Genomic DNA, 22,651 nt, shown 5'->3' on the forward strand with positions numbered 1-22,651 from the left:
TCCCTGAGGTTAATAGGATCACTTTCTCAGACAATGAATTGCTTGTAGAAGGCACTGGACATAATCGAGGTCTTTACATTACTGTAAAATATGAGCATTTCTATGTTACTCGAGTGTCGATTGATGGAGGATCAGGTGAAAAAATTTATCCTATGTTAACTTTGCAAAAGTTGAATGTTAATGTGTTAAGGATCTGATCTAATAATGGATGCGTCAAAGGTTTTGACAGAGCAAAACGATGCCATTGGTGAAATTGAGCTCATATTGACAATCAGGCCTGCAGATTTTGTAGTGGATTTTCAAGTGCTGAACATTAATGCTTCATATAATATATTATTAGGTAGGCCATGGGTTCATAGGGCCGGAGTAGTCGCATCAACATTGTACCAGATGGTTAAATTTAAACACAATAGGAAAAAAATAGTTGTTCATGGTGAAGGAGACTTATCCATGTATAAAGACTACTCCATTTCCTCCATTAAAGCAGATACTGCAGATAGAGTGCTAATTCATCAAGCTTCTAAGGCAGTGTATATTGAGCATATCCTCAAGGAGAATCTCATTCCAAGACCACAACTGTCCTCAACATCTATTATGGTAGTGATGAAATGTTAAAGCATAGTTTTGAACCAGAAAAAGGTTTAAGGATGTTTTTACAATGCAGGGCTCATCCAATAAATCTCCATGAGAGCCTCAGTACATTTGTTTTGGGATCCAAGCCCACTTTTGAGGACAAAAAGAAGACTAAAAGCGTAAGAAAGATTCATGGCCACTTACTAAGCCGATACCACCACTCCACGAGTCTTTCATCAAAGCCAGTGCTATTGGGTTCTCCATGTTATCTGCTGCTGAGTCAATAAATGATAATGATACAAAATTGATCAGCCTTTTTCAAAACATGTTCATTGAAGATGATATGGTTGAAATTGGGGAAGGTACCAGTAATGCAGATATGCAGTTCATCAGACCTGATGTCCAGCTTAACAATTAGGAGGCCACTCCCCTTCCTACTTTGAAAGAGTCTTGGTAGCTTGTTTGTTTCTCTTTCTATAATTTGAATCTTTCTAGGATTATAATTCAGATCTTTACCTAGGTATTTTAGGTTAAAACTCTTTTTATTTTTGTTTTTAATGAAATGTAATTTTCCTTTGTTTTATCTTGTGTCTAATATTTACTTATTTATTTTTTATCATACAGTTCTTTCTATGCCGATTCTAATGATATGGCATGCATGAAGAATGTCAACCAAATTTTAAAAACCAATATGATTATGAAATAATGAATAAAGAGGTTGAATACGATGAAGAGGAAGCATTTGAGGATATAAGAAAAGATTTCAAACAGTTTGAGAATAAGTCAAATCCCAATTTGGATGAAATTGAGGCGATCAATTTAGGAGATCATAAAAATATTAGAGAACTAAGATAAGAGTACATGCTCAACCATAACAAAAGAAATCTATAATTAAAGCTTTGCTTCAGTACAAAGACATCTTTGCGTGGTCTTACGGTGATATGCCCAGTTTAAGCACTATTTGATAGTTCATAAGCTGTCAATTGATCCTACTTTCCCCCCTGTCAAGCAAACGTTAAGGAAACATAAAACTGACATGAGTGTAAAAATCAAAGAGGAAATCACCAAGCAACTTGAGGCTAAAGTCATTTGAGTAGCCCAATGTCCTACTTAGTTGGCAAATATTGTCCCTGTTCTAAAGAAGGATGGCAAAGTTTAGATATGTGTTGATTATTATGATCTAAATAAAGCAAGTCCGAAATATGATTTTTCACTTCCTAATATCCACATTTTGCTGAACAATTGTGAAAAACATGATCTTGCATCCTTTATGGATTGTTATGCGTGGTATCACCAGATCATTATAGATCCCAAAAATGCAAAAAAAACATTATTTATCACGTTATGAGGGATATTTTATTATCGAGTTATGCTATTCGGACTAAAGAATGCTGGGGAAGGTTACATAGGGCAATTACCACAATGTTTCATGACATGATGCATAAAGAGATTGAAGTATATGTAGACAAAGTGATCATTAAATCAAGAGAGCAGTCTGACCATGTCAAGGATCTAAGGAAATTCTTTGAAAGGCTTCGAAGGTATGATCTCAACTTAACCCAGTGATATGTGTATTTGGAGTCCCTTAGGAAAACTCTTGGGGTTTATAGTCAGTCGTCGTGGCATTGAGTTATATCCTTCAAAAATAAAATCCATTCAAGATTTACCTCCACCAAAGAAAAAAATGGAGGTGATGAGTTTACTTGGAAGGTTGAATTATATCAGTAGGTTCATTGCCCAACTCACGACAACGTATGAGCTGATTTTGCAAGTTGTTGAAGAAGAATGCTAAAGTTGAATGGACTGAAGAATCTCAAGAGGCATTTGACCGAATTAATAGGTACTTGTCGAATCCGCCGATTTTGGTTCCTCTAGAGCCAGGAAGATTCTTGATATTGTATATGTCTGTGTTAGACAATTCTTTTGGTTGCATATTGGGTCAACATGATGTCACGGGTAGAAAAGAACAGGCTATCTATTACCTAAGAAAAAATTTAACCACTTATGAGTCTAAGTACACTCTTCTTGAAAAGACATGTTACGCCTTAACTTGGGTAGCACAAAAGCTAAAACATTACTTGTCATCTTACACTACTTACCTCATCTCTCTTATTATTCTTTAAAGTATATTTTTCAGAAGCCTATGCCCACAGAAAGACTTGCAAAATAGAAGATACTACACACAGAGTTTTATATTTTCTATGTGACATGAACTGCGATGAAAGCTAAAGCATCAGTGGATCATTTGGCTGAAAATCCTATCAATGAGAAATATGAGCCATTAAAGACTTACTTTTTGGATGAAGAGGTATTATGTGTCGATGAGGTTATTTATGATGATTGCCATTCAAGTTGGAAGATATTCTTTGATTAAACTACTAGTGTAAAAGGAGTAGGGATAAGGGTAGTCCTTTTTTCTAAATCAGGATAATATTATCCTGTAACAACCCAACTTTGATTCTACTGTACAAATAATATGGAAGAATATAAAGCATGGATTTTGGGTTTGAGACGAGTCATTAACATGGGAATCGAAAAACTATTGGTGTTAAGAGATTCAGATTTACTAGTCCACCAGATCCAAGGAGATTGGGAGACTCGTGACAACAAGCTTATACTGTATTAAGGTTGTTTGCAAGATCTTTGTCAATAATTTGTATCAGTAAAGTTCAAACATATTCCCAAAGATCATAATGAGATTGATGATGCTTTGGCGACTTTGTCTTCAATGCTCCAACATCCCGATAATACTTATATCGATCCCTTGCATATATAGATCCATGATCAATATACATATTACAATGTGGTTGAGGAAGAACTTGATGGAGAGACTTAGTTCCATGATACCAAAGAATATATTCAGGCTGGGAAATATCTCGTACATGCAGATGGTAACCAAAAGAAAACCATTCGATGTCTGGTTAGCAGATTTTTCCTAAGTGGTGGAATCTTGTATAAGAAGACTCCAAATTTAGGAGTTTTAAGGTGCATAGATGCTAAAGAAGCTTCAAAATTCATGACCAAAGTACATTCTAGATTTGTGGACCACACATGAGCGGGTACATTTTGGCAAAAAAAAAAATACTTCGAGCAGGTTATTATTGGCTCTCCATGGAGCGAGATTCTATTTATTTCATTCGTAAATGTCATGAATGCCAGGTACATGGGGATTTAATACATTTCCCTCCATCTGAGTTACATACAATGACTGCTCTATGGCCTTTTGTGTCTTGGGGAATGGACGAAATTAGACGAATTAAACCGAACGCCTCAAATGGATATAGGTTCATCTTGGTAGCTATTGATTATTTCATAAAGTGGGTAGAAGCAACAATTTTCAAGTCAGTGACCAAGAAAGCAGTGGTTGACTTTGTTCACTCCAATAACATATGTCGATTTTACATTCCAAAGATAATTGTCATGAATAATGCTGCAAATCTCAACTGTCATTTGATGTATGAAGTGTGTCAACAATTTAAAATTATGCATCGAAATTTAAATCCTTATCGCTCGAAGGCGAATGGTGCTGTGAAAGCTGCCAACAAGAACCTAAAGAAAATACTTCGCAAGATGGAGCAGGGTTCCTGACAATGGCATGAAAAGTTGCCTTTTGCTTTATTGGGTTATCATACTATAGTTTGAACTTCAATAGGTGCAACTCCTTATTCATTGGTGTATGGAACTAAAGCGGTTATACCTGCAGAAATTGAGATTCCATCTCTTCAAGTTGTTGTGGAAGCCAAAATTGATGATGATCAGTGGGTAAAAAACCGATTGGAGTAATTGAGTTTGATTAATGAGAAAAGGCTAGCATCGGTATGTCATTGACAACTGTACCAAAAGAGAATGGCTTGAGCCTATAATAGAAAGGTGTGTCCCAGAAAATTTGAAGTCGGCCAGTTATACTAAGATGCACCCTTCCCCATTAGATTGAAGCCAAAGGCAAGTTGTCTGCTAATTGACAAGGACCGTTCATGGCGAAGAAGATGTTACCTAGTGGTGCATTATATTTGACTGATGTAGAAGGCAAAATAAAAGGAATGTCGATCAGTGCTGGTGCAGCTAAGAGATAATATGTATGATATTCATGTAAAATTATGTTATATATGTTTTGAACTTATATTTTAAAAGATTGAAATGATGAAGGCATTTTGTTCTACTATCTGAATAGTATATCAACCTTTGCTTACCCCTTTTGAGATTTTATCTTTCTTTCATACCCCTCTTTTGGATTCGAAAAAGTCAAAAGTTTCACCAAAAAAAGGATGAAAAATGATGTTGATGATAAAAATAAAAATAAAAAAAATCAAGCAAAAGAATGACTCTCATGAACTACGTTTGACATGATTCTTGCAATGACAAGATATGTAGGCAGCCCTACTCTGGGGTTCGATCCAACCAAAAGAAAATTCATGTTATCCAGAATGAAATAAAACTGGGAAAAAAATTTATTTTCTTAAAGATTCGATTCAAAAATTTGTATGCTTCACCCAATGTTATGTAAATTTTTGAGTCTCATGCCTCCCTTTCTTTCTAACCCTTCCAAAAGCCAAGTTACAACCAAAGAAAGACTTTCAGATCAATCTTTGAGAATGTCAAGGCTAAACATGTTATGGGTGAATGATATTTCATATTTTGGGTGGTATTTTTCTTTAAAAATTAAAAATAAATGAAACTAAAAATGAGAGAGTCTTATTGGTGAAAACCCTCTTGGGCACCATAAGGTGATAGCGAGTTATGAGAATAATGAAATGAGAGAGTCTTATTGGTGAAAACCCCTATGGAAAACATAAGGCGACTGTGAGTCTAGAAAGAAATAAAAATGAGATAGGCTCGTTGGCGAAAATTCATTGAAGTGCCACTAGCCGAAGGAGGATTGTGATCTAGAGGGAGCATGTTCAAGAATGACTCCATTTCAAACTCAATAAGTGGGAAAAAGTTGTAATAATTGATATGGGTAGATCTGGTTGTTTGATTCAAAATGCATGGCATAATCACCAGAATCGGTTTCCACATTCAGATAAGTTTTTCTTTTTGTTTTGACAAAAAATGCTTATTATCTTTTTCTTTTCCTTTTTGTTTTTATTTTGATTTTGATTTTTGATTGTTTGTGTCCTTGTCGTCAAATGAAAAATTATTTTCATCTTTTGTGTATTTTTGAGTCAAATTGACATAAATTCAAATGAGAAAGGATTTCAAACTTGCTACCAACTCCTTTAATAGTACAAAGTAAGACAAAGGGTTGATGCATAGGGCAAACGTTTTAAAGTAAAATAAAGTACTCAGAATAATTGCGATCAGACACTTTTGGACTCGTGCAAAAATAAAAGGTGTATTGGAAGTTAAACCTAAAGACATCATACAAGAGAGATATATTTTGAGTTGAGAGTCTCAGTAGTTAGAATTTGGGATCAGAATTATGACAAGTCAACAAATATTTATCAAGGATTCAAAAAAGAGTTGAGCATGGCTAGTGCAAGAGCGGTCACCTCAAAAATCAAATGCCACAAACCAACCACTACATGTTTTAAAACTCACAATTTTTCTTTGTTTAAAATAGAGATGGGATATTCTTTTTCACATTAAAGTGTCCAGATAGAGGATGCAATTTCACACTTCTGTCAATGCAAGAAGCATGGTTACAACACACGATGCTTCATCTTGGTTAGGGTAAATTTTACTCTTTGCAAGATGTACTTACTAAAGCTATTTTAGGCTTCGATTATTCTTTCACTATATTTTTCAAAATATTAAGATCTGGTGACACATATAAATTTTCCCAATACAGACTGGGGCAACAAAAATGAAAAAATAAAAATGTTGACAAATGAAAGAAGTTTTGTTTTGTAAAGAATGGCATTTTAATTTTATGCTTAGGACCCTTTTGAAGAATGGAAATCTATTTTTATGCTCAGGACCCTCTTGAAAAATGGGGCAGAACCCTCCTGAAGAATGAGAATTTATTTTTATCCAGGACCCTCCTGAAGAATGAGAATTTATTTTTCGCCCAGGAACCTCCTCAAGAATGAAAATTTATTTTTTGTCCAGGCCCTTTTTGAAGAATGAGAGTTTATTTTTCTCTCAGACCCTCCTGAAGAATGGGGATTTATTTTTTGTCCAGGAACTTCCTGAAGAATAGAAATTTATTCTAGGACCCTCCTAATGAATAAGAATTTATTTTTTTTGCTCAGGACCCTGCTGAAGAATGAGAATTTACTTTTTGTCCAGGACCCTCCTAAAGAATGAGAAATTATTTTTTGCTCAAGACCCTCCTGAAGAATAGGAATTTATTTTTGTCCATGACCCTCCTGAAGAATGAGAATTAATTTTTTTTCTTAGGACCCTCCTGAAGAATGGGAATTTATTTTTTGTCCAGGACCCTCCTGAAGAATGAGAATTTATTTTTGTCCAGAACCCTCCTGAAGAATGAGAATTTATTTTTTGCTTAGGACCCTCCTGAAGAATGGAAATTTATTTTTTCTCTAGGACCCTTCTGAAGAATGGGAATTTATTTTTTGTTCAGGACCCTCCTAAAAAATGAGAATTTACCTTTGGCTCAGGACCCTTCTGAAGAATGGGATAGGACCTTCCTAAAGAATGAGAATTTATTTTTATGCTTAGGACCCTCCTAAAAAATAGGACAAGACCTTCCTGAAGAATGAGAATTTATTATATGCCCAGGACCCTCCCGAAGAATGGGATGCAATTTTTCTGTTTCACCTTTTATTTTGAGTTCAGGAACATATTTGAAAAATGAGAAAAAGTAAGTCCAGGAGCACGCCTGAAGAATAGGGTGAAGGAAAAGCAAGTCCAGGAGCCCACCTGAAGAACAGGGTGAAGGAAAAGTAGGTCCAGGAGCCCTCCTGAAGAATAGGATAAAGGAAAAGTAAGTCCAGGAGCCCGCCTAAAGAATAGGGTAAACACTGTCAGGTAAAGAAATAACAAGTCAGGAGCCCGCCTGAAGAACAGAGTGAAGAAGTAATAACAAATCAGAATCCCACCTGAAGAATAGGGTGAAGAGGAAAAAATCAAGTCAGGAGCCCGCTTGAAGAATAGGGTGAATTTTCAAGTTCAATCATGAAGATTCGAATCAAAATTCCAGAGAAGTTGGATTTTTCATTTGTATTTTTCATTTTTGATTTTTGTTAGTTGAATGTATGAAGCAGAAGTCGTTAACCAGAAACTCGATGGAATCTGACTCGACGTCTAATTCATTCTCTCACCATGTTACCTTTGAAATACTCGTGACCTGATTCCCTTATAATCCAGGATAGGTAGGAGGTCCAAAACCAGGACTCGGTCATATTTTTCTTTTATTTGAATTTTATTTTGTCCTTACCTTTCAAATAATTGGAGGATCAAAAATCATATCTTGTCTACTTCTTTGTATGAAAACTCTTCGAGATTCCACAGAAAGAGGGACAAAAATGTAACACGTGATTTTTGTTCCTCCTCGAATTTTAACTTATTTTTTGATATTAAATATTTATATTTGGTCTGATATTATTTAAATTCTTATTTTTATTTTATTTTTAATAAATTTTTAGTTAAAAATTAAATAACTAAATAAAGCTAATTTTGAGATATTTTATTTTATTGTAATTTAAAAAAAATAATACAAAAATTCAAAAATATTTTTCTTTTTAAATTTTAAATAAATAAGCTAGTAGTTTTAGTACTATTTTAATTATATTTATTTAAGGCTATTTATAAATTTTTATTATATTTTCTTAAAATCTAAAAATTAATTAGTTATGTTTATATTTATTATTATTATTATTATTCTATTATTTTATTTATTTATTTATTTTTATTTATTATTTATTATTTATTATTATTATTAATAGCCAAAAGATAAAAAAAGAATTTTATTTTAAAATTTAAATTCCCCCCCCCTTATCTAAAGCAACTACTCCCCCAATCCCCCCCCCCCCCCCCCCCCCCCGCCCCCCAAGAATTCCTGTACTTAAGGACTCTTCACCCCGGGAAAACAACTTACAATCTACACTATTACATTGCATTAAAAAATTGAGAGAAAAATTGAGAAAATAAGTGAAGTTAAAAGAAAAACAAAGAGAAAATAAAGAGGAGAAAAAGTCAGAATTCGAGTTTTGAAGTTCCGTTCAAAGTTTTCGGTGACAGATTACTTTGGATATTACTCAGTTTAATTTATTACAGGTTCTTCTCCAATCTTGAATCATTTACGTTATAAATTTTAATGTGGAAAAGCATATATGAAAATGTTTAAGTAATGCTTATTCTCTTATTCTTTTTAGAATTGTTATTATAATATATTCACACTATGTTCGTGTTAGATAAAAATTTCTCGTTGCTATATATAAATTTGTAAAGAGAAATTTATGTTATGAATTTGCTTTCCTTTGTTTTGTGTAAATTCATTTGTCTTTTTTGTGATTGAAAAAAGAAAAAGGAAGAAAATACATATACAATCACACACAATTCACTGTAGGCACATTACACACAAAAATATTCTCAGTACACTGCACATGCACACTACTCCATTTTTGTTACACAGTTATAAACATAAATCCATGAATGCACAGTAAAAAAAAAAAGAAAATATGCATCTATAGTTACAAATAGAGTTGAAAAAAAAAAGAAAGAGTAAAGTGGCTTGAACTAGTTTTTCCAGCGAGGAGTTCACTGGAATCACCCTCTCTCTTAGATCCGACCAAAACTCCTCAAAAACCGCCGCCAACCACTGAATCCGGTGTCGCCCCACACCCTTCCCTCTTTCTTGACGTTAACCAGCCATTTCTGCCGGCAAAAGCGTCGAAAAACCGGCCAAACCTTATCCCTTACCTGAAAACGACCCCTGACCACTAGAGCAGTAGCAACAGCCTGCAAAATTGCCAGCACCTTCATTTTCCATCTCCGGCATGCGTGCCTCTGCCAGCCTCTATTGCTGTTGCCCTCTATTTCTTCCTTTTCAACACTGCCATATCTTACCGGAGTTTCTCCGTTCCCCGACAAAGTCTTTGGAATCGCTAGTTTTTATTGTGTTGCTGTTTATTTTGTTATTTTTGTCTCCTGACTTTAATGTGAAAAAGAAAGGGGAATTGTTAAATATCAGATCTCTTACTAGCTAAAGTAGTAAAATAGTAGACAGAAATTTAAAATGAGAACAAAAAGTGGAAAAGTCTTTATTATTTTGGTTTTGAAGTTACAAAGTTTGTTTTTAACTTTAGGAGTTGTATTATTTTTATTCTTTCATAAAACTTAATAATTTTTTTATCAAATTAATTAATTGCTTTAATTGAATATTGTTTTCAAATATTATCAGATTAAATAGCATTTCGAACAGATAAATTGTTACAAGTTTACAAAAGATAAATTAATGTTTTAACGCTAGACAAATTTTAGATGTGTTTTAAATATTCGTCTCAAGTAAAGAATGCGGCATACGCATCTTTTCGAGATATTTTAAAATTCAAAGATGCAATAATGCATCTTGACAAATATATTTAAAATTAATTTTCACCGATTTAATACACGAGTTACACACAAATTTTAGAATAATAAAAATGAGAAATTTTAGGCTTTAATACAATTTATCAAAATAGTTTAAGTTAATATAAGTCAATAAAAGTGACCGTGCTAGAATCACGAGATTCGAGGGGTGCCTCACACCTTCCCCTTGGTCAACAGAATTCCTTACCCAATCTTCTATTTTCACAGACCAATAATGAATGAGTCATCTTCCTTTTTATTGGGGATAAAAAAAAAGGTGACTTGGAACACCATAACTCAATTCTAATTGGCAACTCTATAAATAACCTAATTCCTATTCAAAACCGTCACTTTAATTGAAAAAACCCTTCGATTCAGCTGCCTCGTGTGAAAAAGGGGTGTGACACTTATCACAATTGGTTGTTTGTTTATTCTTATTTTAACTATTTTAAGGATTAGCTACCCTTAGAATACATCAATTGTCAACCTTGTGAACTCGGGAGAGGGAATAGGGAGATAGAACATGGGAATAAGCAGAGTATGGTTTGTACTTCTTTATGAAATAAGGAATTCAAATTAGTATCTAGGACAGAAATGTACTTAGATACCATACTTGATTCACAAGTTGTATGATATTTGTAAAGAACTTAAGTGAACTATTCTATCCCCGCTCAATGATGTAGTTGTAACATTCAACTTCGATAAAAGATTAGAGGTTGGAAAACCATAATCAAGCAATTAACCCTACAAATCAACAACCAAGATAAGAAATTTAACGAATGAAATTCTACAGCATAATATGATTGTTCAAAGTGCTTCAACCCTGGGTTTTCTCCTATTGATTGTCTCAAGACCTTCTATTTGCGCTTTGTTTATTTTATTTGCAATTTACAAACTCCAAACTCTATTTTGGTTACTCTCGCATCAATTAAATCTGAATTGTGGACTAAAATCAAATTATTGCCGAATCAAGTCTCTGTGGGATCGATACTTGGCTTCTTGAAGGCCACTTTACTACTTGATAAGACCACGTACACTTGCGTGTACGCTTGGGCGCTGTTAAGTTTTTGACGCCATTGCTGGGGACTTGTAGTTTGGCAATTGTTTATTTTAGTTTTAATTTTAGATTTATTTGGTGTTTTTACGCTTGGTCTTGGTTTGGTTCTTACAAGAAACAAGTTTTTAGGTTGATAAGCTGGCGAGGGATCGGGAGTTTGTGGAACCAAGCCCTAAACCCGAGCAAAACTTTCACCAACGTAGGAGAGAAATAATTTTTCTCCACATAATTTCTCAAATCTAAGAAGACCAAGAGAATACTGCTCCAATGGCTGAGGAACAAGAAGCCTGAAGGACAGTTAGGGAAGAGGCATTCCCACTTCCGATGAACTTGACTTCCCCAATTCAAAGACCGGCTGCTGGGGGGAATTTTGAGTTAAAGCACAACATGGTCTAGCTTCTTATTAGAAGTGGTCAGTTTACAGAGCTTTCACATGAGGATCCACAAGTCCACTTGCAAAATTTCATTGAGCTTACAGACACATTCATTCCGACCGGTGTGTCCAGAGATTATGTGAAGCTGACACTATTTCCCTATTCACTATTAGGGAATGCAAAGAAGTGGTTGAATATAGAGCCAGTAAATTCAATCACCACATGGGACAACTTAGCCAGAAAGTTCCTCATCATATTTTTTACATCAGACAAGACTGCGAGACTTCGCAGTGAGATAGTGACCTTCAAGCAGAGGCCGGATAAAAATCTTTATCATGCTTAGGAATATTTTAAGGCTCTTCTTCGAGACTGTCTACATCACCTACAGTCCAATGAGGTACTTTTTCACACTTTTGTAGAAGCACTTAATCACAACACAAAGATTTTGCTAGATTCAGTCGTAGGTAATTAAGCGCTGGAATTGACTTATGATGAGCTTTACACATTGTTGAATCGAATAGCACAAGGAAACCCTGAATGGCATTCAGATGCTAGGAGTGCCACAAAGAAATTTGCAGGCTTATTAGAGGTGGATCAATACACCGTGTTATCAACTCAGGTTTCTGCACTACAAAATTTGATAAATACTCAGTTCAGCAATATAAAAGTTGGTGCTCCACTGCCTATCACAGTAGTTAATGTTGTTCAACAAACTAGTGGTTAGTGTGAGATTTTTTGAAATAATAACCATTCAACGACCATGTGTGCTTCAAATCCAGAATCTGTGATGTATGTAGGCAATGCTCAAAGGTCAAATTATGGTAATGCTTACAACATAAAGTGGCAGACTCAGCCACTAAATCAATCATGGAATGCCCCACATCCATAGGCCTTACCAAATCAGTCAACTAGCAACATGGAGGAGATGATGAAACAACTCTTACCTAATCAGGCATAGTATCCTGCAGACTTGAAAAATTTGCAAGCGACCATAAAAATTTTAGAGTTGCACATGGGGAAAAACTAGCAATCATTAAATACTAGACCATAAGGTGGGTTACCAGCAGATACATAAAATCAAAAGCAGGTTATGACAATCACCTTGAGAAGTGGTAAAGAGCTTCAAGGAGAACCTTCCAAGGCAACAAAGGAGGTAGATGCTAATATGGTGACCTAATAGGTAAATAACAAAGTTGCTGAAAATTTAAGAAAGTCTGAGTACTTGAAAGAAAAATTTGTTGCAGAAGAAGTAAATAAGATGTCGCCACTACCCTTCCCTCAGACACAAATACAAGCAAAGGAGGTTGCAATGTTTAAAAAGTTCTTTGACACATTCAGAGAGATTCATATTAATTTACCTCTTTTAGATATTTTTACAGAGTATGCCCAAGTATACAAAATACTTAAGGGATGTGGTGGCTAAAAAAGTTAAATTACAGGATGTAGGAGCTATATAACATTCACTAAAGAGTGTAGCACTGTGATGACACGAAAAATCGCTAAGACATTAAGAGATTAGGGGAAGTTTGCTATCCCTATTCAAATTGGGAGAAAAGTGGTCCATGCATTGAGTGACTTAGGGGTAAGCATAAATGTGATACCCCTATCACTGTTTAAAACATTGGGCTTGGGAGAGCTTAGATCAACCACTATGGTTTTGCAGCTCGCAAACGAAATCGTGTCATATCCAGAAGAAGTAATAGAGGATGTTCTCATAAAGGTTTGTAAATTCATTACACTTGTTGATTTTTTTGTTCTTGATTTTATGGCAGATAAACAGGTACCAATCATTTTGGGGCATCCATTCTTAGCAATTGGAGGGGCCTTAATTGATGTTAGAGAAGGCACGCTCACGATAAGGTTAGATGATGAAGAGGTGGTATTTAAGGTTTACAAAGCACCTAATGGAACGTCCTAAATTCAAGATTTATGTATGATCAATGTTATTGAAAGGGACAAGTTTGGGGTGATTAATCAACCAAAGACCTCTTCAAATTATCTGATTGAGCGGCCTGAGATGAAGCCACTATTTCCAGACATGCTAAAGGTTGATTTTAAGAGAGATGTTGACCTTGAGATTAAAAACTCAAAAGGTCAGAAACAAATGAAAAAGTAGCCCCAAAAGGGAGTAAAAAGGTAAAGGAATATGGTTGAGTTGATATGGGTCGTGTCGTGACACTAAATAAGGCGCTGTTAGGAGGCAACCCAAGTTAATTAGGTATGTTTTCTTTTTAGTTTTGAATTTTTATTTCATATAGTTATTGTTTTTGTTTGAGTCACAGGTTAATGGGAAGTCTTAGTACCATAAACTTGAGCTTGAAGCATGGCGAAGAATGAGTGTGGGGACCACGGTCCTCCTTAATTTGTAAAGATTCTACTAGCTAGGCCTAGAGGCCTCATGGAGTATTTCTATCTCTTACCTTTAAAATTCACTTTGGGGACAAAATAGATTTTTAATTATGGGGTGGGGAAATTCTCAAATTTTGGTTCAATTTAAAAATTTATGTGTGATATTCTTGTTGGTGCTATATTTGATTACATGATACAAGTGGGATTGTTTGAAAAAGCATGGTGATTGAATAAATTACTATTTTTGAGACTCTTAGGCTCAGGTTTATGACTCTTGTACTTGTTGGCTGAAAATTGAATTTGTGTTATTGTTTGGTTGGGAATCTATGATAATCCTGTTGAGTTGAGCATGTGCCATGTGCGTGTGAGATTTTTGTATATTCCTTGTTGCATGTGATATCTAGAACTTTCCTGATGTGTGAAGCAAAATAAAGAATGTGGGTTTTGGAGATGATATAGGCATTTCTTTGATAGGCTTATTTTATTCCTTTTATTTGTCCTACCCTTGTTCTTTATCCTAGTTAACCCGCATTGAGCCTTTAGTTTTTTCTTTGTTAGCCTCATTTGTTGCCTAATCCCTTCTTTGATAGATCATAATATGATCTAAAAAGACTCCTAGGTGATTTAATGAAAAATTTAATTAAAAGGGAGTTGGAGAAATTGAAGAAGAAAAAGTTGAAATTGATGCCCCAAGGTAATAGTTATTGGTGTATAATTGATTTGTGGCGGATGGGTGTGATATAATTGATGCTAGAAATATTGCCATGATTGTGAAAAAAGAGAAAAATTGATTCAAGTGGTAGTAAACTATGCGCCCACCAAGTGTTTGTGAAAATGCTTAAAAAAGATGAGGCAAAAACAAAAGATTTGGGTAGAAAACAATGGTGTAATTTGGTTGTGAATATTGGTTTTAAATGTATAATATAGTGAATTAAATCTCCTAGAGAGGTTAGTCACTATTCTTAAATAGTTCCTACCCGTCCCTTAGCCTACATTACAACCCAGAAAAGACCTAATTGATCCTAAACTTTACACTATAATATTAGTGGAGCATTACACTAAGGGAAAGCCTATGGTTTATTTTGTGTAACTTGTGAATTCTTTGTGAGAATGAGTGTAATTTGATTTATGTACCCATCATATTGTGAATTGGTTAATTGTGAGTGACTATGGGTAACTCTCTTGTTGTAGGGGGCACATGTTTGATGAATGTGGGTGGTTTGTATGATGTATGCATGATTTTTCCACTTGGTGAGTCAATTCGTTAGGCTAGGATGTTTTGAAGTAGTGTTCATGAGATTCTAATCATGTAATAACATGCTTAGTGTAGTAACTTGCATTATGTGTAGTCATTGTAGTTCTAGCTTGAGTGTCTTGCATTTATTAGAAGTGTAGAGTCTCCTTGTTGATGATGATTATAGTTAAGAGTTATTCGAGGATGAACAAGACTTTAAGTGAGGGATGGTGATGTTGGATGTATCTATGCATTTTAGTGTCACTATTCTAGTTTTTTTAGCCTTGTTTTGAGGATGATTCTATTTTATATTACTTGATAATGAGATAAATGTGTATCTAAGTGTTAAAGCATGTTTTTCTAAGGTTCGAAGTGAATTCCAAGTAAGTTGGTACTTCAAAGAGTCAATTAGAGTTTAATAGGGAAAACTAGTATTTCTAGCTTGAGCTAGTGGCTTGTCTATGGTAATTTAAATGCAATTCAGACCATGTATGATCCGATGCAAGATTTTGAATTCCTTATGGTATGAATTTGAGTTTCTCATGCTTTATTCAAGTTAATTTTAAGATAAATTCTAACTTTATGATTCTTAGCAAGCATTCCCATGTTAAATTCATGATCCCCACATGTTTGATGAAATGTCTATGCTTATGGGTTTTGAACCATGATCCATTACTACAGTTTTAAGCTTGTTGTTACATTCAGTGATTATTCAGTACTGGTGGATTATGAACACCCGATGCCTACGTATTTTACATGATTTTCATATTTTTCAAGAATGATTTAGTTAAACCATTATTATTTATATTTATTCAGTTATTATGATCATAATGAGCACTATCAGTTATGAAATCATGTTCATTCAAATTTAGTCCAGTTTTAGTTCCAGTGTCAGTTAAGTTGGGAGTAGGATTTAGCATCGAGCAAACCCAGGGATGGGGGATCACCTTCTGATAACGCTCAATCTACAGCTCTCGTGGGAGTGTAAAGCGGTCGTTAGCAAATATAGAACCCAACCTGGGTTGGGTATCGATCCCACAGAGAATAGCTTGGCCAACAAGCAAGAGAAATTACTAGACTTTTAGTGCAAGTCTCGTAGAAAAGGGGGGATTGTAGTATGTAACCAAAACAAGAATGTAAGAACTGAAAATAGCAAAATAAAGAGAGATTGTCACGTGTGTTGTAAACAATGAGAATTGAGGCGTTGGGGTTATGTCCACCTTCTGAGGTATACGTCTCTATTGGCTATGAGTGTGTAGAGTCTTGACATGTAATTGCTTATAGAGAATTGTAGTCGATGGTAAATCCAAGCGTCTCTCGACCTAAACAAGGACTATTTCACTTTAACTCTCTCGAGCTTAAAGCGTGACTAACGGTACGAATTCTCCAAGAAGTTAGTCCAGGTACGGCACTAGCTTTTTAATAGGAAAGGGTGTCCTACTACCTTGACATTATCTCTTTTCCAGACAAATAACTTTTCTCTCGAACAAGTCAGATGTTAGACTGGCGTTGGTCTATGCGTCTTCTTTTCTAGACAAATAACCTTTCTCTCGAACAGGTTAGATGTTAGAATGGCGTGTTCTTGTGTTTGAACCGCAAAGAATGTAGATTTAAGATGAAGAGAATAATGATATAAGCAATATACTTGTCTTGAACTCACAAACTCATAGCTATAGATAGTAACTCATTCGGCTTCCATAACCCCAACTAAGAGATTTAGTTACCCATGAATGCGAAGGATATCACGTTTTGCATGGTGGATGGCGTGAATAGTAGGTGTTTGGCGTGTGGTTTTAGTGATTCCGTAGCAAGTAACGATTCTCTTGTTGTGGAATTTAAGAGTAGAAGAATGAAGAATTGAGAATGGGTTGTAGGAAGATGTCTTAATTGTAAGGAGATGAATGAATTGTCAGAATGTCTCCTCTCCTCCTTTTCTTTAAAATCTCTAACATGATAGGGTATTTATAATACTCCTATCCTACTCCTACTAAACTAATAAAATAAATAACCAAATCCTAATATACTAATGAAATCCTTGACCCAATTGTACTAGGGTAAGGTTACAAAATTATAATCCAAATAGAATGATGAAACACATAACCTAATTGCACTAGGTTAATGTATTATGGCAAAAATCCAGCTTTGTGTCTGTAAGTCCCAAAGTCTTCAGAAATGCTGTTTTAGCCCGGGACAGATTTTCCATGCAGCAGATTTAGTCCTTTATGCGTCCAGCTCCTTTCCATCTCGTTTGTGAGCTTTCTTTTGCGTCAAGTAAGCCATAAATTGCTGTATTTTGCATCATTTATACCTGAAACTTTCCTAATCACATTTGTTAGCTCATTTACAGGAAAAAGGACTAAAAGTGTACGAAATAGATAATTAGTTCTCGAAACTAGGCTAAAATATGGGCAAAATATATTGATATAGGCGCGTAATTTCGCCTATCATCACCTTCCTGTAGAGGAAGTGACCTTTAGTAGCAGTCCCTGAGTTCCAGAACTACATAGACAACGTAGGTTAGAGATATCAACCTGCTAGTTGCCGATTGACAAGGTGTTAACCTGCCAGTTGAGGGTAACATATATCTCATTAGAGCACCTTTTAGTTGAAGGTGACTCATTAGTCCTTCAGGACATCAATTTAGTGGATCCACACAACCATTGTTAGTACTCGTGGCATGGTACTAACACCCTTCCAGTTGGGGTTACAGGTTAGATCCATATTAGCTCAGATTGGGGCATGCCGGTTAGATTATACCTCCCACAGTCTCAGTACCGTATGTCAGTTTTTTCTCAGTTCAGGTTTTCTTAACCTCGTGTACAAATATTTAGTTATTCAGTTATACAGTTTATAGTCTTTGAGATTTCATACTTATTTTTTATTACAGATTTATGCTTGGTCTTGCATTCTCAGATGTTACAGTTTTCATGCTTTTATGTTTAGTTATCTCATACCATTTAGTTAGTCCATATTTCATATGCATAGTACCCCATGTATATCAGCCTAACCTCATCTCACATACCAGTACTTTCAAAGTACTGATCGCATACTTTTTTTTGCACTATGTTATCTCATACTATTGGTTCAGACACACAATTTCCTGACCGCGCTTATACAGTTCAGCATACCCAGCAGCAGTAGTGGTAAGTCCTCATCCATCGAGGGTAGGATTGATTGTTTCAGTTATTTCAGTAGTTCTGTATTTCCAGTCAATTGGAGTTAGTTGGGGGCTTTCCCCTTTAATCATCAGTTAGTTAGAGGCTTTTCAGACCTTTAGTCAGTTAGTTAGACAGTTACTCAATTTTATCAGTTTTATCGGATATTTCAGACTTGTGAATTCATTCGTATTTTTCAATATTCAGATTTTATGGCTTTATTAGTTGTTTTCCGCATATACCATTATTATTATTTTATTCATTTCTCTCATCCGGTACCAACACATGGGTTAAATTGTGGTCACCTGTGATCGTAAACACCATTGTCACGACTATGGGGTAGCCTCGAGTCGTGATAGAGATACGTTGGGATAGTGTATAAATTGGCTCAATACTTGAACTGGAAAGTATATGTTAGGTCTTGTCATTGTAAGGTACAACAACATACCTACAAGTTTTGGTAATTGGCTTGATCATCCAACATAGGATCATTCTTCTCACTGTTAATCTTCATGCAAGTATCATACTGCATAGAGCTGAGATTTTGATTCAACTCTAGTGGTGTCCTTGCTAGTTTAGCTCCTTCCAGACCCAACTCTACTATTAATTCCAAATCATACTTTCTTTGAGATAGATGAATTCCCTTGCTGGACCTTGCACACTCAATTTCTTGGAAGAATTGCCCCCAAATCCTTTATTTTGAACTTTTTCTGTATATTTGTTCTAGTTTGAAACAATAAATGTTGATTGTTTCTAGTGATAAAGAGATCACCAACTTACACTAACACCATCAAAATATCACCTTCGGACCTCTTGATAAACAATTAGTAATCGTAGCAACTTTCAAAAGTTAAGTTTCATGTTCCATTGTCTAGGAACCGGTTTAAGACAATATAAAGACTTGTAGTGTTTGCAGACAATGTGTGACTCCCCCTGTCTAGTAAATTCTTGAGGAACCTACATATACACCTCCTCCAAGAGATCACCATTAATGAAGCCATTATGAACATATATCTAGTAAACAAGCCAGTGTTTAGCAGTAGAAATTGCAATAATAGATCTCACTGTAACCATTTCGGCTACTAGATTAAAGATCTCATTATAATCCAAATCATCTTTTTGGCTATAGTCCCTTGGAAACAAGCCTTGCTTTAAGACTCTCCACCTTACCAGTGGATCTATACTTTACCTTATAGACCCATCTACAACTAATAGGCCTTTCTCGGGAAGAAGAGTCATCAAGGACCAGGTGTTATTATCTTTAAGAGCATCAACTCTAGTTACATCGCTTGAGCCAACGGTGGATTAGCACTAGCTTCTAAGAAGTATGTAGGTTTTGAGATAACTAAAAAATTAGATATAACTCATCTAATATGAGGAAGATAAGGGTGCTTATGAAATATAGTCAGGCAGAGGATACGAACAAAAGTTCCTTTTAGGTTTAGTGACATAATTATGAAACCACACAAAAGGCTTAATGTGTCCAACAACTTTCTTGAAGGGGCCTACGTAGTAGTAGGAAAAAAAATAGTTTTCGCATTAGAAGGTAACTAAACTTATCAAAATCACTAAGAGAACATGACTCAGAGGATAGTGTAACTACATCCTCAATTAAAGGATCTACAGATGGTAGACCAAGCACCACTTCTACTGAAGTATCACCTTCAATAGTTGGAGACAACATGTTTAATACTTGAAACATGGGATCACAAAAAGGCTGCATATGCTTAAAAGAAAAACCTATTTTAGTAAACACAACATTTCTATTAACAAACGAGTTTCTAGAATGAAGATCATACTAGAGATACCTCTTTTTGGGAAGAAAAATAGCCCATGAAAACAACTGGAATATCTTTGGAGGCAAACTTATCAACTATATTAGGGCATGCAACATAACATAAACACCCAAACACCGTAATGTGAGTAAGAGAAGGTGTGTGTCCTTAGAGAAGTTCAAATGGAGTCTTAAAACCAAGAACTACAGAGGGTAGTCTATTAAGTAAATATACAACAATTAACACACACTCTCCCTAAAATTTTAAAGGAACAATAGCTCGGACTCTGAGAGATCTAGCTATATCAAGTATAGTTCTATGTATTCTCTCAGCAATACCATTTTACTAAAAAATATAAACCCAAGTAGTCTGATGTATAATACCAAGATCAGTATCATACTTTGAAAATTAGAACTCAAAAATTCACTATCATTATTAGTTTTGAGAGTTTTAACTAAAGTAGAAAAATATTGTTAATCTATTTTAAAAAGGTTTTCAAGACTACAGTGGCATCTGAGAAAAATAAGGAAAATCCAGGTGTATCAAGAGTAATCATCAACTACAGTGATAAAATATCTCTTTCCATTATATGTATATACTCTATATGGCCCCCGAATGTCACAGTGAAGCAACTTAAATACAGATTTAACTTATGAAAACTTAAAGGAAAAGAGAGCCTAGTTTGTTTGTCTAGTAGGAAAAATAACACAATAACAGTGACTAGAATCTATAAGAAAACTAAAAAATCATGTTCTTTATTATATCTATAGGATCATGGCCAGGTCAATGCCACAATAAAAAGGTTTCAACAGAGTTTACTGAATTTACAAACTATTTGATTAGCATTGTTGGAGCTTGACCTAGTCTTTCTTTTAAGATATAAAGTCCACATTTTTATTTACCAATCCCCTTGACTTATCCACTATAGAAATCCGGAAAATGCAAAAAATAGGAAAGAAGGCAACCATACATTGAAGTGCCTTAGTGATCTGGAAGAATAACATGATGTTTTACTTAAAGTTAGGGATAAAGAAAACATTATCAATCACTTGACTTTTAAGCACACATGATTTACCAATATGTGACACTGAGAGTTCATTACAAGTATGTAAATTAACCTTATTTCTAACGTCATTTTGAACTAGTGTATATCATTTAGCACGTTAAGCTGTGAAATCATATGGTTAATGGCTCCATTATCAATTATCCACTCTTTATTCATATATTTTGACACTAAAGTAGTCAGAACACTACCTGTTGTAGCTACTCTGGAAGATTGCTCTGGTCCTGCACCACTTTCTTTGGTTAATATGTCCACAAACTGCTGATATTACTCTTTTGTCAAATAAGTAGCAAGAGTAACAAGTTATGCCATTGTATCACCACTATTTTAAATGTACTGACCATTGTCAAACATCACTTGACTTGAATATGAGTTAGAATACCATTTCTTTTCTCAGACTTACACCCTACTAGAAATCTTACAACTTTGAAACGCTAATCCTTACTGTGTGTGTAGCCACAAACTTCACACATCAGATAAGACTTCTGTTGTTTTCTATAGGGAGTGAAATCATCCTGGACCCTCTGCCAGCAGAACTAGGATTGGAACCACCACCAGGATGACCTTCTTAAATATTTCCACCATAGTTCCTACAACTTCCTTTCTTTAGACTGAATAGAGCAACACTTTTCTTTCTAGTTAAAATTGATCTTTCATATAGAGAATTATCTAGGATTTTATAACAATTAGATAGTAAACCTTGATTAATGTAGGAATTGGTGATAACATGAGAATTTTACCTCTAGCTTATGAATATGACTCATTTAATCCCATTAGGAACTAAAGAAGTCTTTGATATGCATGATGTTCAAAGAACTGGATCCTCGTATCTGAGCCTATTGTGAATATGACTCATGTTTAAGGTTGTCGTCCTTGCTGAAATAGATGCCCGTGTGATCTATTACCTCCTCAAAAAGCTGGAATGAGTCTATTAACTTCTTGGTCTGAGGATAATTTCTTGTAATGTGTCGAGGCTTCTTGAATATGAAATATCTGTTGTACTTCTTGTAGTTCATCAAAATCCTTCTTTTAAAGTACCTGATACTCCTGGTTGTCTTGGACTTATCGTATGGAGGTCTAGGTACTTTGAACCTACTAAACTGCAGTTGTATCCTAGATCTTGCTTGGCAACTTGTGCAGGGGCAATTGGATTTTGTGACAAGATCATTCCTGCAGTATGCTTTATCAAGAGTCATATTATTTTGGATGATCTACTTCAGCACAAATTTCTTAGTGCAGATGTTGTCCAGGGCCCGAAAGATGGCTTGCCTGATGTAGCCTATTATGGTATGGTGATAGATTTGAACTTTTCCTCCATAACTATTATCATGTAGCCTACTAGCATCTTTGGCAGTGATGATGAAAATGCTTTCTTCAAGATGGGATCTCCATCTAGATCGAAGTAAATCTTCATCATCTTCTAGAAGTGGATATTGATAACCTCTCTATGGAAAGATAGGCACTTCATCTCGAAAAGCTGTATGCGTAGATTTTCCTATCTTTGATCAATATCTTTGCAGAAGATCTCCTCTACGACTCTGATCTTGAAAGCAAAGTCTTGAGATGTGAGATAAGTGTTCTTATCGACAATCACAATTAC

At 35.0% G+C, this 22,651-nt stretch overlaps 1 protein-coding gene across 1 annotated transcript; it reads left to right on the forward strand.

Moving 5' to 3' along the window:
• The first annotated feature begins 2,791 nt into the window (after positions 1-2,791).
• Positions 2,792-4,356, forward strand: LOC107852670. The gene is made up of 3 exons (XM_016697737.1): positions 2,792-2,881; positions 3,733-4,153; positions 4,226-4,356. The coding sequence occupies exons 1-3, from the start codon at positions 2,792-2,794 to the stop codon at positions 4,354-4,356; spliced, it is 642 nt and encodes a 213-aa protein (XP_016553223.1).
• The last annotated feature ends 18,295 nt before the right edge of the window (positions 4,357-22,651 follow it).

Source organism: Capsicum annuum, chromosome 1 (genome assembly GCF_002878395.1).
Source record: "Capsicum annuum cultivar UCD-10X-F1 chromosome 1, UCD10Xv1.1, whole genome shotgun sequence".
Lineage (NCBI taxonomy): Eukaryota > Viridiplantae > Streptophyta > Magnoliopsida > Solanales > Solanaceae > Capsicum > Capsicum annuum.

Coding starts and splice junctions, on each gene's coding strand:
- LOC107852670 (XM_016697737.1), top strand. CDS start 2,792: ATGAAAGCTAAAGCATCAGTGGATCATTTGGCTGAAAATCCTATCAAT. Junction 2,882..3,732: donor CTTACTTTTTGGATGAAGAG/GTATTATGTGTC, acceptor CATGAATGCCAG/GTACATGGGGATTTAATACA. Junction 4,154..4,225: donor ACTTCGCAAGATGGAGCAGG/GTTCCTGACAAT, acceptor GAACTTCAATAG/GTGCAACTCCTTATTCATTG.